Here is a 15,304-nt window from a genome sequence, read left to right as displayed (position 1 = left end):
GAGGGAAGGGGGTGGGAGGGTGGGCAGGGGTAGGAGAGGGAAGGGGTGGGAGGGTGGGCAGGGGTAGGAGAGGGAAGGGGTGGGAGGGTGGGCGGGGGAGGAGAGGGAAGGGGTGGGAGGGTGGGCGGGGGAGGAGAGGGAAGGGGGGAGGGTGGCGGGGGGAGGGGGTGGGAGGGGGGGGGAGGAGAGGGAAGGGGTGGGAGGGTAGGGGTGGGAGGGTGGGGGGGGAGGAGAGGGAAGGGGTGGGAGGAGAGGGAAGGGGTGGGAGGAGAGGGAAGGGGTGGGAGGAGAGGGAAGGGGTGGGAGGGTGGGGGGGGAGGAGAGGGAAGGGGGGGGAGGAGAGGGAAGGGGGGGGAGGAGAGGGAAGGGGGGGGAGGAGAGGGAAGGGGGGGGAGGAGAGGGAAGGGGGGGGAGGAGAGGGAAGGGGGGGAGGAGAGAAGGGGGGAGGAGAGGGAAGGGTGGGAGGAGAGGGAAGGGGTGGGAGGAGAGGGAAGGGGTGGGAGGAGAGGGAAGGGTGGTGGGAGGAGAGGGAAGGGGGGAGAGGAGGGTGGAGGGGGGGAGGAGAGGGAAGGGGGGGGGGAGGAGAGGGAAGGGGTGGAGGGTGGGGGGGAGGAGAGGGAGGGGGGGGAGGAGAGGGAAGGGGGGGGAGGAGAGGAAGGGGGGGGAGGAGAGGGAAGGGGGGGGAGGAGAGGGAAGGGGGGGAGGAGGGGAGGGGGGAGGAGAGGGAAGGGGGGGGAGGGTGGGGGGGGGGGAGGAGAGGGAAGGGGTGGGAGGGTGGGCGGGGGAGGAGAGGGAAGGGGTGGGAGGGTGGGCGGGGGAGGAGAGGGAAGGGGTGGGAGGGTGGGCGGGGGAGGAGAGGGAAGGGGTGGGAGGGTGGGCGGGGGAGGAGAGGGAAGGGGTGGGAGGGTGGGCGGGGGAGGTGAGGGAAGGGGTGGGAGGGTGGCGGGGGAGGTGAGGGAAGGGTGGGAGGGTGGGCGGGGAGGTGAGGGAAGGGGTGGGAGGGTGGGCGGGGGAGGTGAGGGAAGGGGTGGGAGGGTGGGCGGGGGAGGTGAGGGAAGGGGTGGAGGGAGGGTGGGCGGGGGAGGTGAGGGAAGGGGTGGGAGGGAGGGTGGGCGGGGGAGGTGAGGGAAGGGGTGGGAGGGAAGGGGTGGGTGGGAGGGAAGGGGTGGGAGGGAGGGTGGGAGGGAGGGTGGGCGGGGGAGGTGAGGGAAGGGTGGGAGGGAGGGTGGGCGGGGGAGGTGAGGGAAGGGGTGGGAGGGAGGGTGGGCGGGGGAGGTGAGGGAAGGGGTGGGGGGAAGGGGTGGGCGGAAGGGGTGGGGGGAAGGGGTGGGCGGAAGGGGTGGGAGGGAGGGTGGGCGGGGGGAGGTGAGGGAAGGGGTGGGAGGGTGGGCGGGGGAGGTGAGGGAAGGGGTGGGAGGGTGGGCGGGGGAGGTGAGGGAAGGGGTGGGAGGGTGGGCGGGGGAGGTGAGGGAAGGGGTGGGAGGGTGGGCGGGGGAGGTGAGGGAAGGGGTGGGAGGGTGGGCGGGGGAGGTGAGGGAAGGGGTGGGAGGGTGCGCGGGGGAGGAGAGGGAAGGAGTGGGAGGGTGGGGGGGGGGAAGGAGTGGGAGGGTGGGGGGGGGAAGGAGTGGGAGGGTGGGGGGGGGGAGGAGGGGGAAGGGGTGTGAGGGTGGGAGGGGTGTGAGGGTGGGAGGGGGAGGGGGTGTGTGGGTGGGAGGGGGAAGGGGTGGGGGGGGAGGAGGGGGAAGGGGTGGGGGGGGGGAGGAGAGGGAAGGGGTGGGGGGGGAGGAGAGGGAAGGGGTGGGGGGGGAGGAGAGGGAAGGGGTGGGGGGGGAGGAGAGGGAAGGGGTGGGGGGGGAGGAGAGGGAAGGGGTGGGGGGGGAGGAGAGGGAAGGGGTGGGGGGGGAGGAGAGGGAAGGGGTGGGGGGGGAGGAGAGGGAAGGGGTGGGGGGGGAGGAGAGGGAAGGGGTGGGGGGGGAGGAGAGGGAAGGGGTGGGGGGGGGGGAGGAGAGGGAAGGGGTGGGGGGGGGAGGAGAGAGGGAAGGGGTGGGGGGGGGAGGAGGAGGGAAGGGGTGGGGGGGTGGGGGGGGAGGAGAGGGAAGGGGTGGGGGGGGTGGGGGGGGAGGAGAGGGAAGGGGTGGGGGGGTGGGGGGGGAGGAGAGGGAAGGGGTGTGGGGGGAGGAGAGGGAAGGGGTGTGGGGGGGGAGGAGAGGGAAGGGGTGTGGGGGGAGGAGAGGGAAGGGGTGTGGGGGGAGGAGAGGGAAGGGGTGTGGGGGGGAGGAGAGGGAAGGGGTGTGGGGGGAGGAGAGGGAAGGGGTGTGGGGGGAGGAGAGGGAAGGGGTGTGGGGGGAGGAGAGGGAAGGGGTGCGGGGGTGGGGGGGGAGGAGAGGGAAGGGGTGGGGGGGTGGGGGGGGGGAGGAGAGGGAAGGGGTGGGGGGGGTGGGGGGGGAGGAGAGGGAAGGGGTGGAGGGGTAGGGGGGGGAGGAGAGGGAAGGGGTGGGAGGGTGGGGGGGTAGGGGGGGAGGAGAGGGAGGAGAGGGAAGGGGTGGGGGGGGAGGAGAGGGAAGGGGTGGGGTGGGAGGAGAGGGAAGGGGTGGGGTGGGAGGAGAGGGAAGGGGTGGGGGGGTGGGGTGGGAGGAGAGGGAAGGGGTGGGGGGGTGGGGGGGGGAGGAGAGGGAAGGGGTAGGGGGGGTGGGGAGAGGAAAGGGGTGGGAGGGTGAGGAGAGGGAAGGGGGTGGGAGGGTGAGGAGAGGGAGGAGAGGGAAGGGGTGGGAGGGTGGGGAGGGGGAGGAGAGGGAGGGAGGGAGGGGTGGGGAGGGTGGGGGGAGGAGGGGAAGGGGTGGGAGGGGTGGGGAGGGGTGGGGGGAGGGTGGGGAGGGGAGGGGGAAGGGTGGGGGGGGAGGGAGGGAAGGGGGGGGAGGGGTGGAGGGGAGGGGGGGGAGGGGGTGGGAGGGGGAGGGGAGGGAGGGTGGGGGAGGGGTGGGAGGGGGGGGAGGAGGGGGGAAGGGGTGGGGAGGGGGAGGGGGAGGGTGGGGGGTGGGGGGGGAGGGTGTGGGGGGGAGGGGTGGGAGGGGTGGGGGGGGGGGGAGGGGGGTGGTGGGGGTGGGGGGGGGTGGGGGGGAGGGTGGGGGTGGGGGGGGAGGAGGGGGAGGGGGTGGGAGGGAGGGGGGGGGTGGGAGGGTGGGGGGGGGTGGAGGGGGGTGGGTGGGAGGGGGGGGGTGGGAGGGTGGGGGGGGGAGGTGGGTGGGGTGGGAGGGGGTGGGGGGGGAGGGGGTGGGAGGAGGGGGGAAGGGGTGGGAGGGTGGGGAAGGGGTGGGAGGGTGGTGGGGAGGGGTGGGAGGGGGGGGGTGGAGGGTGGGGGGGGGTGGGGGGGGGAGGGGTGGGAGGTGTGGGGGGGGGTGGGGGGGGGGTGGGAGGTGGGGGGGAGGGGGGGGGGGTGGTGGGGGTGGGGGGGGTGGGGGGGGGGTGGGAGGGGGGTGGGGGGGTGGGGGGGGGGTGGGAGGGGTGGGGGGTGGGGGGGGGGTGGGAGGGAGGGGGGGGGGAGGGGGGGGTGGGGGGGGGGTGGAGGGGTGGGGGTGGGGGGTGGAGAGGGGGTGGGGTGGGGGAGGGAGGGGAGGGGTGGGGTGGGGGTGGGAGGGAAGGGGTGGGGGGGAGGGAGTGGGAAGGGGTGGGGGGGGGGAGGGGGAGGGAGGGGGGGTGGGGGGGGGGGGGGGGGAGGAGGGATGGGGGGGGGGGGGGGGGGTGGGGAGGGAGGGGGTGGGGGGGTGGGGGGGGAGGTGGGGGGGGGGGTGGGGGGGTGGGGGGGGGGGTGGGTGGGGGAGGGGGAGGGGTGGGGGGAGGTGTGGGGGGGGGGGGGGGGAGGAGGGGGGTTGGGGGGGGGGGGGGAGGAGTGGGAAGGGGTGGGGGGGGGAGTGGGGAGGGGGGTGGGGTGGGGGTGGGAGGGGGTGGTGGGGTGGGGGGGGGGGAGGGGTGGGGGGGTGGGGGGAGGGGTGGGGGGGAGGAGGGAGGGTGGGGGGGTGGGGGGGGGGAGGAGAGGGAAGGGTGGGGGGTGGGGGGGGGAGGAGGGAGGGGGGGTGGGGGGTGGGGGGGGAGGAGGGGTGGGGGGTGGGGGGGGGGAGGAGAGGGAAGGGGTGGGGGGGAGGAGAGGGAAGGGGTGGGGGGGAGGAGAGGGAAGGGTTGGGGGGGGTGGGAGGGAGGGAGGGGTGGGGGGGTGGGGGGGGAGGAGGGGAGGGGTGGGGGGGTGGGGGGGGGGAGGAGAGGGAGGGGGTGGGGGGGGAGGAGAGGGAAGGGGTGGGGGGGAGGAGGGAAGGGGTGGGGGGGAGGAGAGGGAAGGGGTGGGGGGGGAGGAGAGGGAAGGGGTGGGGGGGGAGGAGAGGGAAGGGGTGGGGGGGGAGGAGAGGGAAGGGGTGGGGGGGAGGAGAGGGAAGGGGTGGGGGGGAGGAGGGGAAGGGGTGGGGGGGGAGGAGAGGGAAGGGGTGGGGGGGAGGAGAGGGAAGGGGTGGGGGGAGGAGAGGGAGGGGTGGGGGGGAGGAGAGGGAAGGGGTGGGGGGGGAGGAGAGGGGAAGGGGTGGGGGGGGGAGAGGGAAGGGGTGGGGGGAGGGGGGGGGGGGGGGAGGAGAGGGAAGGGGTGGGGGGGGTGGTGGGAGGGAGGGGGGGGGAGGTGGGTGGGGGGGGGGGAGGGAGGGAGGGGGTGGGGGGTGGGGGGGAGGAGAGGGAGGGGGTGGGGGGGGGGAGGAGGGGAAGGGGGGGGGTGGGTGGGAGGGAGGGAGGGGTAGGGGGGTGGGGGGGGAGGAGAGGGAAGGGGTGGGAGGGTGGGGGGGGGGGAGGAGTGGGGAAGGGTGGGGGGGTGGGGGGGGGGGAGGGAGAGGGAAGGGGTGGGAGGGTGGGGGGGGGAGGAGGAGGGGAAGGGGTGGGAGGGGGGAGGAGAGGGAAGGGGTGGGAGGGTGGGGGGGGAGGGAGGGAAGGGATGGAGGGTGGTGGGGTGGGAGGGAGGGAAGGGGGGGAGGGAACGGGGGGGAGGGAGGGAAGGGGGGGGGAGGGGAGGAAGGGGGGGGTGGAGGGAAGGGGGGGGAGGGAGGGAAGGGGGGGGAGGGAGGGAGGGGGGGGAGGGGGGGAAGGGGGGGGAGGGAGGGAAGGGGGGGGAGGGGAGGGAAGGGGGGGGGAGGGGAGGGAAGGGGGGGGGAGGGGAGGGAGGGGGGGGAGAGGGAAGGGGGGGTGGGGGGGAAGGGGGGGGAGGGGAGGGAAGGGGGGGGGTGTGGGGGTGGGAGGGGGGAAGGGGTGGGGGGGTGGGGGGGGGAGGAGAGGGAAGGGGTGGGGGGGTGGGGGGGGAGGAGAGGGAAGGGGTGGGGGGGTGGGGGGGAGGAGAGGGGGGTGGGGGGTGGGTGGGGAGGGAGGGGGGGTGTGGGTGGGGAGGAGAGGGGGGGTGTGGGTGGGGAGGAGAGGGGGGGTGTGGGTGGGGAGGAGGGGGGGTGTGGGTGGGGAGGAGGGGGGGGTGTGGGTGGGGAGGGAGGGGTGTGGGTGGGGGGAGGGGGGGGGGTGGGTGGGGGGAGGAGGTGGGGGGTGGGTGGGGAGGAGAGGGGGGGGGTGGGTGGGGAGGAGGGGGGGGGGTGGGTGGGGAGGAGGGGGGGGGTGGGTGGGGAGGAGGGGGGGGTGGGTGGGGAGGAGGGGGGGTGGGTGGGGAGGAGAGGGGGGGGTGGGTGGGGAGGAGAGGGGGGGGTGGGTGGGGAGGAGAGGGGGGGGTGGGTGGGGAGGAGAGGGGGGGGTGGGTGGGGGGAGGGGGGGGTGGGTGGGGAGGAGAGGGGGGGGTGGGTGGGGAGGAGAGGGGGGGGGGGTGGGGGGGAGAGGGGGGGGGGTGGGTGGGGAGGAGAGGGGGGGGGTGGGTGGGGAGGAGAGGGGGGGGGTGGGTGGGAGGAGAGGGGGGGGGTGGGTGGGGTGGAGAGGGGGGGGGTGGGTGGGGAGGAGAGGGGGGGGTGGGTGGGGAGGAGGGGGGGGTGGGTGGGGAGGAGAGGGGGGGTGGGGGGGGAGGAGAGGGAAGGGGTGGGGGGGTGGGGGGGAGGAGAGGAAGGGGTGGGGGGGTGGGGGGGAGGAGAGGGAAGGGGTGGGGGGTGGGGGGGAGGAGAGGGAAGGGGTGGGGGGGAGGAGAGGGAAGGGGTGGGGGGGTGGGGGGGGAGGAGGGGAAGGGGTGGGAGGGGTGGGGGGGGAGGAGGGGGAAGGGGTGGGAGGGGGAGGGGTGGGAGGGTGGGGAGGGGGAGGAGGGGGAAGGGGTGGGAGGGGGAGGTGGGGGAAGGGGTGGGAGGGGGAGGAGGGGGAAGGGGTGGGAGGGGGAGGAGGGGGAAGGGGTGGGAGGGGGGAGGAGGGGGAAGGGGTGGGAGGGGGAGGAGGGGAGTGGTGGGAGGGGGAGGAGGGGGAAGGGGTGGGAGGGGGAGGAGGGGGAAGGGGTGGGAGGGGGAGGAGGGGGAAGGGGTGGGAGGGGAGGAGGGGAAAGGGGTGGGAGGGAGGGGGAAGGGGTGGGAGGGAGGGGGAACGGGTGGGAGGGAGGGGGAGGAGGGGGACGGGTGGGAGGGAGGGGGCGGAGGGGGAAGGGGTGGGAGGGAGGGGGAGGAGGGGGAAGGGGTGGGAGGGAGGGGGAGGAGGGGGAAGGGGTGGGAGGGAGGGGAGGGGTGGAGGGGGAAGGGGTGGGAGGGTGGGAGGGGAGGGGGAGGAGGGGGAGGGGTGGGAGGGTGGGAGGGGAGGGGGAGGAGGGGGAAGGGGGGGGAGGAGGGGGAAGGGGTGGGAGGGTGGGAGGGGGAAGGGGTGGGAGGGTGGGAGGGGGAAGGGGTGGAGGGTGGGAGGGGGAAGGGGTGGGAGGGTGGGAGGGGGAAGGGGTGGGAGGGTGGGAGGGGGAAGGGGTGGGAGGGGAGGGGAAGGGGTGGGAGGGGAAGGGGAAGGGGTGGGAGGGGGAGGGGTGGGAGGGGGAAGGGGAAGGGGTGGGAGGGGAAGGGAGGGGTGGAGGTTGGGGGGGGAGGAGGGGGAGGGGGGGAGTGTGGGGGGGGAGGAGGGGGAAGGGGTGGGAGTGTGGGGGGGGAGGAGGGGGAATGGGGGGAGGAGGGGAGGAGGGGGAAGGGTGGGAGGGTGGGGGGGGGTGGAGGGGGGGGGGAGGAGAGGGAAGGGTTGGGGGGGGGAGGAGAGGGAAGGGGTGGGAGGGGGAAGGGGTGGGAGGGTGGGAGGGGGAAGGGGTGGGAGGGTGGGAGGGGGAGGGGGTGGGGGGGGAGGGGAAGGGGTGGGAGGGGGAAGGGGAGGGGTGGGAGGGGGAAGGGGAAGGGGTGGGAGGGGGAAGGGGAAGGGGGTGGGAGGTTGGGGGGGGGAGGAGGGGGAAGGGGTGGGAGTGTGGGGGGGAGGAGGGGGAAGGGGTGGGAGTGTGGGGGGGAGGAGGGGGAATGGGGGGAGGAGGGGAGGAGGGGGAAGGGTGGGAGGGTGGGGGGGGTGGAGGGGGGGGGGGAGGAGAGGGAAGGGTTGGGGGGGGGGAGAGGGAAGGGGTGGGCGGGGGAGGAGAGGGAAGGGGGGGAGGGAAGGGAAGGGGGGGAGGGGAGGGGAAGGGGGGGAAGGGGGGGAGGGGAGGGAAGGGGGGGGAAGGGGTGAGGGGAGGGAAGGGGGGGGAGGGGAGGGAAGGGGGGGGGAGGGAAGGGGGGGAGGGGGGGGGGAGGAAGGGGGGAGGGTGGGGGGGGGGAGGAGAGGGAAGGGGTGGGGGGGTGGGTGGGGAGGAGAGGGAAGGGGTGGGGGGTTGGGGGGGGGAGGAGAGGGAAGGGGTAGGGGGGTGGGGGGGGAGGAGAGGGAAGGGGTAGGGGGGTGGGGGGGGAGGAGAGGGAAGGGGTAGGGGGGGGAGGAGAGGGAAGGAGTGGGGGGGTGGGGGGGGAGGAGAGGGGGGTGGGTGGGGAGGAGAGGGGGGGGGTGGGTGGGGAGGAGAGGGGGGGTGGGTGGGGGAGGACGGGGGGGGGGGTGGGTGGGGAGGACGGGGGGGGGGTGGGTGGGGAGGACGGGGGGGGTGGGTGGGGAGGAGAGGGGGGGGGTGGGTGGGGAGGAGAGGGGGGGGGTGGGTGGGGAGGAGAGGGGGGGGTGGGTGGGGAGGAGAGGGGGGGGGTGGGTGGGGAGGAGAGGGGGGTGGGGGGGAGGAGAGGGAAGGGGTGGGAGGAGAGGGAAGGGGTGGGGCGTTGGGGGGGGAGGAGAGGGAAGGGGTGGGGGGTTGGGGGGGGAGGAGGGAAGGGGTGGGGGGGTGGGGGGGGGGGGAGGAGAGGGAAGGGGTGGGGGGGTGGGGGGGGGGAGGAGAGGGAAGCGGTGGGGGGGGAGGAGAGGGAAGGGGTGGGTGGGGGGAGGAGAGGGAAGGGGTGGGTGGGGGGAGGAGAGGGAAGGGGTGGGTGGGGGGAGGAGAGGGAAGGGGTGGGTGGGGGGAGGAGAGGGAAGGGGTGGGTGGGGGGAGGAGAGGGAAGGGGTGGGTGGGGGGAGGAGAGGGAAGGGGTGGGTGGGGGGAGGAGAGGGAAGGGGTGGGTGGGGGGAGGAGAGGGAAGGGGTGGGGGGGGTGGGGGGGAGGAGAGGGAGAGGGTGGGGGGGTGGGGAGGGGAGGAGAGGGAAAGGAGGGGAGGAGAGGGAAGGGTGGGGGGGGTGAGGGGGAAGAGAGGGAAAGGGTGGGGGGGGGTGAGGGGGAAGAGAGGGAAGGGTAGGGGGGGTGGGGGGGGTGAGGAGAGGGAAGGGGTGGGGGGTGTGTAGAGGGAAGGGGTGGAGGAGAGGGGTGGGGGTGGAGTAGAGGGGTGGGGGGGGAGGAGAGGGGTGGTGTGGGAGGAGAGAGGTGGGGGGGAGGAGAGGGGTGGGGGGGGAGGAGAGGGAGGGGTGGGAGGAGAGGGGAGGGGTGGGAGGAGAGGGGAGGGGTGGAGCGGTGGGAGGAGAGGGGAGGGGTGGGGGGGTGGAGGGGTGGGAGGAGAGGGAAGGGGGTGGGGGGGGTGGGGGGGAGGAGAGGGAAGGGGTGGGGGGGTGGGGGGGAGGAGAGGGAGGGGTGTGGGGGTGGGAGGGGAGGAGCGGGAAGGGGTGGGGGGGGCGCGGGGGGAGGAGAGGAAGGAGTGGGGGGGCGGGGGGGAGGAGAGGGAAGGGGTGGGGGGGTGGGGGGGAGGAGAGGGAAGGGGTGGGGGGGTGGGGGGGAGGAGAGGGGAGGGGTGTGGGGGTGGGAGGGGAGGAGCGGGAAGGGGTGGGGGGGCGCGGGGGAGGAGAGGGAAGGAGTGGGGGGGCGGGGGGGGAGGAGAGGGAAGGGGTGGGGGGTGGGGGGTGGGGGGGGGGAGGAGAGGGAAGGGGTGGGGGGTGGGGAGGAGAGGGAAGGGGTGGGGGGGCGGGGGGGAGGAGAGGGAAGGAGTGGGTGGGCGGTGGGGGAGGAGAGGGAAGGAGTGGGGGGTTGGGGGGGGGAGGAGAGGGAAGGAGTGGGGGGTTGGGGGGGGGGAGGAGAGGGAAGGGGTGAGGGGGTGGGGTGGAGGGGTGGGGGGGAGGAGAGGGAAGGGGTGGGGGGGTGGGGGGGAGGAGAGGGAAGGGGTGGGGGGGTGGGGGGGAGGAGAGGGAAGGGGTGGGGGGGTGGGGGGGAGGAGAGGGAAGGGGTGGGGGGGTGGGGGGGAGGAGAGGGAAGGGGTGGGGGGGTGGGGGGGGAGGAGAGGGAAGGGGTGGGGGGGTGGGGGGGGAGGAGAGGGAAGGGGTGGGGGGGTGGGGGGGGAGGAGAGGGAAGGGGTGGGGGGGTGGGGGGGTGGGGGGGGAGGAGAGGGAAGGGGTGGGGGGGGAGGAGAGGGAAGGGGTGGGGGGGGAGGAGAGGGAAGGGGTGGGGGGAGGAGAGGGAAAGGGTGGGGGGAGGAGAGGGAAAGGGTGGGGGGGTGGGGGGAGGAGAGGGAAAGGGTGGGGGGTGGGGAGGGGAGAAGAGGGAAAGGAGGGGAGGAGAGGGAAAGGGTGGGGGGGGTGAGGGGGAAGAGAGGGAAAGGGTGGGGGGGGTGAGGGGGAAAGGTTGGGGGGGTGGGGGTGGAAGAGAGGGAAAGGGTGCGGGGCGTGGGGAGGAGGTGAGGGAAGGGGTGGGGGTGAGGTGGGGGGAGGAGTGGGGGGGAGGTGGGGGGGGGGAGGAGGGGGGGAGGGGGGGGAGGTGGGGGGGGGAGGAGGGGGGGGAGGAGGGGGAGGGAGGAGAGGGAAGGGGTGGGGAGGAGGAGAGGGTGGGGGTGAGGGGAAAGGAGAAGGTCGGTGTGGGGGTGAGGGGGAGGAGAAGGTGGGTGTGAGGGGGAGGAGAGGGTGAGGGGGGAGGAGGAGGGGGGGAGGTGGGGGTGGCGGAGGGGGGAGGTGGGGGTGGGGGGAGGAGAAGGTGGGGCTGGGGGGGGGGAGGAGAAGGTGGGGGTGGGGGGGAGGAGAAGGTGGTGGCGTGAGGAGGGACGAGAAGGAGCGGGATGAAGGGGGACGAGAAGTTGGGGCGATGAAGGGGGACGAGAAGGTGGGGGGATGAAGGGGGATGAGAAGGTGGGGGGGCGAGAAGGTGGGGGCGGCGAGAAGGTGGGGGGGGAGAGGGGGGACAAGAAGGTGGGGGGGGGGCGAGGGGGGACGAGAAGGCAGGGGGGGACGAGAAGGCGGGGGACGAGAAGGCAGGGGATGAGGGGGGATGGGGGGACGAGAAGGAGGGGGATGGGGGGGACGAGAAGGAGGGGGATGGGGGGGACGAGAAGGTGGGGGATGGGGGGGACGAGAAGGTGGGGGATGGGGGGGACGAGAAGGCGGGGGTGACGGGGGATGAGAAGATAGGGGTGAGGGGAGGCGAAGGTGGGGGATGAGGGGGGAGGCGAAGGTGGGGGATGAGGGGGGAGGCGATGGTGGGGGATGAGGGGGGAGGCGATGGTGGGGGATGAGGGGGGAGGCGATGGTGGGGGATGAGGCGATGGTGGGGGATGAGGGGGGAGGCGATGGTGGGGGATGAGGGGGGAGGCGATGGTGGGGGATGAGGGGGGAGGCGATGGTGGGGGATGAGGGGGGAGGCGATGGTGGGGGATGAGGGGGGAGGCGATGGTGGGGGATGAGGGGGGAGGCGATGGTGGGGGATGAGGGGGGAGGCGAAGGTGGGGAATGAGGGGGGAGGCGAAGGTGGGGAATGAGGGGGGAGGCGAAGGTGGGGAATGAGGGGGGAGGCGAAGGTGGGGAATGAGGGGGGAGGCGAAGGTGGGGAATGAGGGGGGAGGCGAAGGTGGGGAATGAGGGGAGAGGCGAAGGTGGGGAATGAGGGGAGAGGCGAAGGTGGGGAATGAGGGGAGAGCCGAAGGTGGGGAATGAGGGGAGAGCCGAAGGTGGGGAATGAGGGGAGGCGAAGGTGGGGGAAGAAAGGGGGGGTTGGAGGAGAAGGAGTAGTGGTTGGGGGAGAGAGGGAGGTTTGTGGGGAGAAGGAGGAGGTTTGGGGGAGGAGGAGGGGAGTTGGGGGAGGAGGAGGAGGGGGGGTTGGGGGAGGAGGAGGGGGGGGTTGGGGGAGGAGGGGGGGTTTGTGGGGGAAGGGGTTTGGGAGAAGGTAGCGGCAGGTTGGGGGAGAAGGTGGGGTTTGAGGTGTGGAATGGGGGGCGAGCTGGTCTGGTCTGGAAGGTGTGGGGTGGACAGGGCGAGGAAATTAGTGTGGGGTTCAGTCTGGGGAGGTGTTGAGGGTGAGTGTTTTTTTCACACACCAACCCCTGCACCCAGACAGGGTCTGGGTGGGGGTGGTGGGGTGCAGGGCTTGGTGTGTGAAGGATACAGTGTGGGTGGAGGGGTTGGTGTGTGAAGGACAGGGTGTGGGTGGAGGGGGAGAGGGTCTGGGTAGAGGGGGACAGGGTGTGGATGGAGGGGTGCAGAGGTTGGTGTGTGAAGGTGGAAGGGTGCAGTACTGGAGGGGGTGTTGGGATGGGGCGGTTGGGTGTTATGGGAAGGTGGTGCTGGGATGGGGGATTATGGGGAGTGGGTGCTGGGATGGGGGAATGGTGTGTTATGGCGAGGGGGTGCTGGGATTGGGGGATGGGGTGTTATGGCAAGTAGATGTTATCAGGACAGGGTGCTGAGATGGGCTGCTATGACAAGATGGTGCTTGGATGGGGTGATGGAGTGCTAGAGGGAGGGTGTGCTGGGATGAGGGTTGGGGTGTTTTGCAGAAGGGGTGATGGGGTGTTATGGGGAGGAGGTGCTGGGGGGATGGGGTGATATGGGGAGGGGGTGCTGGGATGAGGGTGGGATGTTATGCAGAGGGGTTGATATGGGGAGGGGGCGTTAGGGAGAGGGGCGTTATGGAGAGGGGGGGTTATGGAGAGGTGGTGTTATGGGGAGGGGGTATTGGGGAGAGGGGGCGTTATGGGGAGGCGGTGCTGGGATGGGGGATTATGGGGAGTGGGTGCTGGGATGGGGTGTTATGGCGAGTAGGTGTCATCAGGACAGGGTGCTGAGATGGGCTGCTATGGCAAGATGGTGCTTGGATGGGGTGATGGAGTGCTAGAGGGAGGGTGTGCTGGGATGGGTTGCTATGGGGAGGGGGTGCTGGGTTGAGGTTGGGGTGTTATGGGGAGGGGGTATTGCAGAGAGGTGGCGTTATGAGGAGGGCGTGTATTATGGGGAGGGGGCGTTATGGGGAGAGGGGGTATTGGGGAGAGGGGGTGTTATGGAGAGGGGGTGCTGGGATGAGGGTGGGGTGCTATGGGGAAGGGGTGTTATGGGGAAGGGGTATTGGGGAGAGGGGGTGCTATGGGGAGAGGGGGTGTTATGGGGAGGGGGTATTAGGGAGAGGGGGTGTTATGGGGAGGGGGTATTGGGGAGAGGGGGTGTTATGGGGAGAGGGCGTGTTATGGGGAGGGGGATGTTATGGGGGGGTGTTATGGGGAGAGAGGGAGTTATGGGGAAGGGGTGTTATGGGGAGAGAGAGAGTTATGGGGAAGGGGTGTTATGGGGAGACAGGGAGTTCTGGGGAGGGGGTATTGGGGAGAGGGGGTATTGGGGAGGGGGTATTGGGGAGAGGGAGTGTTATGTGGAGAGGGGGCGTTATGTGGAGAGGGGGCGTTATGTGGAGAGGGGGCGTTATGTGGAGAGGGGGTGTTGGGGAGAGGGGGTGTTGGGGAGAGGGGGTGTGTTATGGGGAGGAGGTATTGGGGAAAGGGGACGTTATGGGGAGAGGGGGCGATATGGAGAGAGGGGGCGATATGGAGAGAGGGGGCGATATGGAGAGAGGGGGCGATATGGAGAGAGGGGGCACGTTATGGAGGAGGGGGCGCGTTATGGAGGAGGGGGCGTGTTATGGAGGAGGGGGCGTGTTATGGAGGAGGGGGCGTGTTATGGAGGAGGGGGCGTGTTATGGAGGAGGGGGCGTGTTATGGAGGAGGGGGCGTGTTATGGAGGAGGGGGCGTGTTATGGAGGAGGGGGCGTGTTATGGAGGAGGGGGCGTGTTATGGAGGAGGGGGCGTGTTATGGAGGAGGGGGTGCTGGGGAGACGGGGTGTTATGGGAGGGGGCGTTGGGGAGAGGGAGTGTTATGGGGAGGGGATATTTGGGAGAGGGGTGTTATGGGGAGGGGGTAAATGGGGAGAGGGGGTGTTATGGGGAGAGGGGGTGTTATGGGGAGAGGGGGTATTGGGGAGGGGGTGTTATGGGGAGGGGGTGTTATGGGGAGGGGGTGTTATGGGGAGGGGGTATGGGGGAGGGGGTATGGGGGAGGGGGTATGGGGGAGGGGGTATGGGGGAGGGGGTGTTATGGGGAGGGGGTGTTATGGGGAGGGGGTGTTATGGGGAGGGGGTGTTATGGGGAGGGGGTGTTATGGGGAGGGGGTGTTATGGGGAGGCGGTGTTATGGAGACAGGGGGTGTTATTGGGGAGGGGATGTTATGGGGACAGGGGGTAATGGGGAGGGGGTGTTATGGGGACAGGGGGGGTTAGGGGGTGAGGGGGTGTTGGGGAGGGGGTGTTATGGGGACTGGGGGTGTTAGGGGGTATTGGGGAGGGGGTGTTATGGGGACAGGGGGTGTTGGGGAGAGGGGGTGTTGGGGAGAGGGGGTGTTGGGGAGAGGGGGTGTTGGGGAGAGGGGGTGTTGGGGGGTATTGGGGAGGGGGTGTTATGGGGACAGGGGGTGTTAGGGGGTATTGGGGAGGGGGTGTTAGGGGGTATTGGGGAGGGGGTGTTAGGGGGACAGGGGGTGTTAGGGGGTATTGGGGAGGGGGTGTTAGGGGGACAGGGGGTGTTAGGGGGTCAGGGGGTGTTAGGGGGTATTGGGGAGGGGGTGTTAGGGGGTGAGGGGGTATTGGGGAGGGGGTGTTTGGGGGTATTGGGGAGGCGGTGTTAGGGGGTGAGGGGGTATTGGGGAGGGGGTGTTAGGGGGTGAGGGGGTATTGGGGAGGGGGTGTTAGGGGGACAGGGGGTGTTAGGGGGTGAGGGGGTGTTATGGGGCTGATTCCAGTCGGGTCTCAGTGCTGACGCCGGGCCTGCTTCAGTCCAGTTGGAAGCACTTTCACTTTCTCTTTCCCTCCGCCTGCCATCTCCGCGGCACTGAGCGGCTGCCGGAGGCCGAGGCCTGCTCCTGCGGCTACTCCTCCATCGGGCCGCGGGCCTCTCGCTCACCTGGTCCCCGGTCCCCAGGCACTTGAATCCCGCCCTGACCAGCTCCCAGTGCACGAAGCAGACTAAGGCGTCCTGAGGAGAAGACACATCCTGAGCCACCGAGTGATACAGCAGCTCCAGACCCGCCATGCTGCAGGAGCCGGGGACGAGCCTGGCGGGAGCGCGCGGGGAAGCGGGGACGAGCCTGGCGAGCGCGCGCCGTGGTTCACAGGGCGGTCACCATAGCAACCAACGGCCTCACCCGCCAAATAGACAGAGAGGGAGAGAGAGAGAGACAAGAGAAAACAAATCACCACAATTAAAAATATCATGGACTTTGGACACTCTCAGATTATCAAAAATGCAAAATTATAGTTTCAAAGTAATTTTAATCTTTGTTTATTTAATGTTGGTTTCGTTATCTTGTGGAATTTGGCCTTTGTGCTCCAGTCAAAAGCAAAGTTGAAGTGGCCCCCAATTTCTCAGACAGAAACAATGGAAGAATTAGTAAGAATACAACTTTTTTACAAGGTTGGTATCAGAACTGAGAGTTATCTTATTTATCATGAAAGGTGGGCCTTTTAAGTAAAATGCTAAATTTTGAAAGTATTAATGTGTTGGACGGGGTAGATGTGTAAAGACTGCTTCGACTGTGGGAAAGTCATAAAGGTCCATAAGCATTAAATAGTCACAAATCAATCCTATAGAGAATTAAGGCGATACATTTTTTACGCATGGTGGTTA

At 71.7% G+C, this 15,304-nt stretch overlaps 1 protein-coding gene across 1 annotated transcript in view; it reads right to left on the bottom strand.

The window, feature by feature from the left end:
* Positions 1 to 14,761, bottom strand: part of psmf1 (proteasome inhibitor subunit 1) — a 73,483-nt gene extending 58,722 nt beyond the window's left edge. Inside the window, exon 1 of the mRNA XM_072556176.1 lies at positions 14,582 to 14,761. Within this exon, the coding sequence (XP_072412277.1) occupies positions 14,582 to 14,710 (129 nt within the window). The 5' untranslated portion in view covers positions 14,711 to 14,761. The remainder of the gene's footprint in view (positions 1 to 14,581) is intronic.
* Positions 14,762 to 15,304: the final 543 nt, after the last annotated feature.

The sequence above is a fragment of the Chiloscyllium punctatum genome, chromosome 37 (genome assembly GCF_047496795.1).
Source record: "Chiloscyllium punctatum isolate Juve2018m chromosome 37, sChiPun1.3, whole genome shotgun sequence".
In the NCBI taxonomy this organism is placed as follows: domain Eukaryota; kingdom Metazoa; phylum Chordata; class Chondrichthyes; order Orectolobiformes; family Hemiscylliidae; genus Chiloscyllium; species Chiloscyllium punctatum.
Note: the sequence above shows the minus strand (reverse complement) of the source record. Positions and strands in the feature narration are given on the sequence as shown.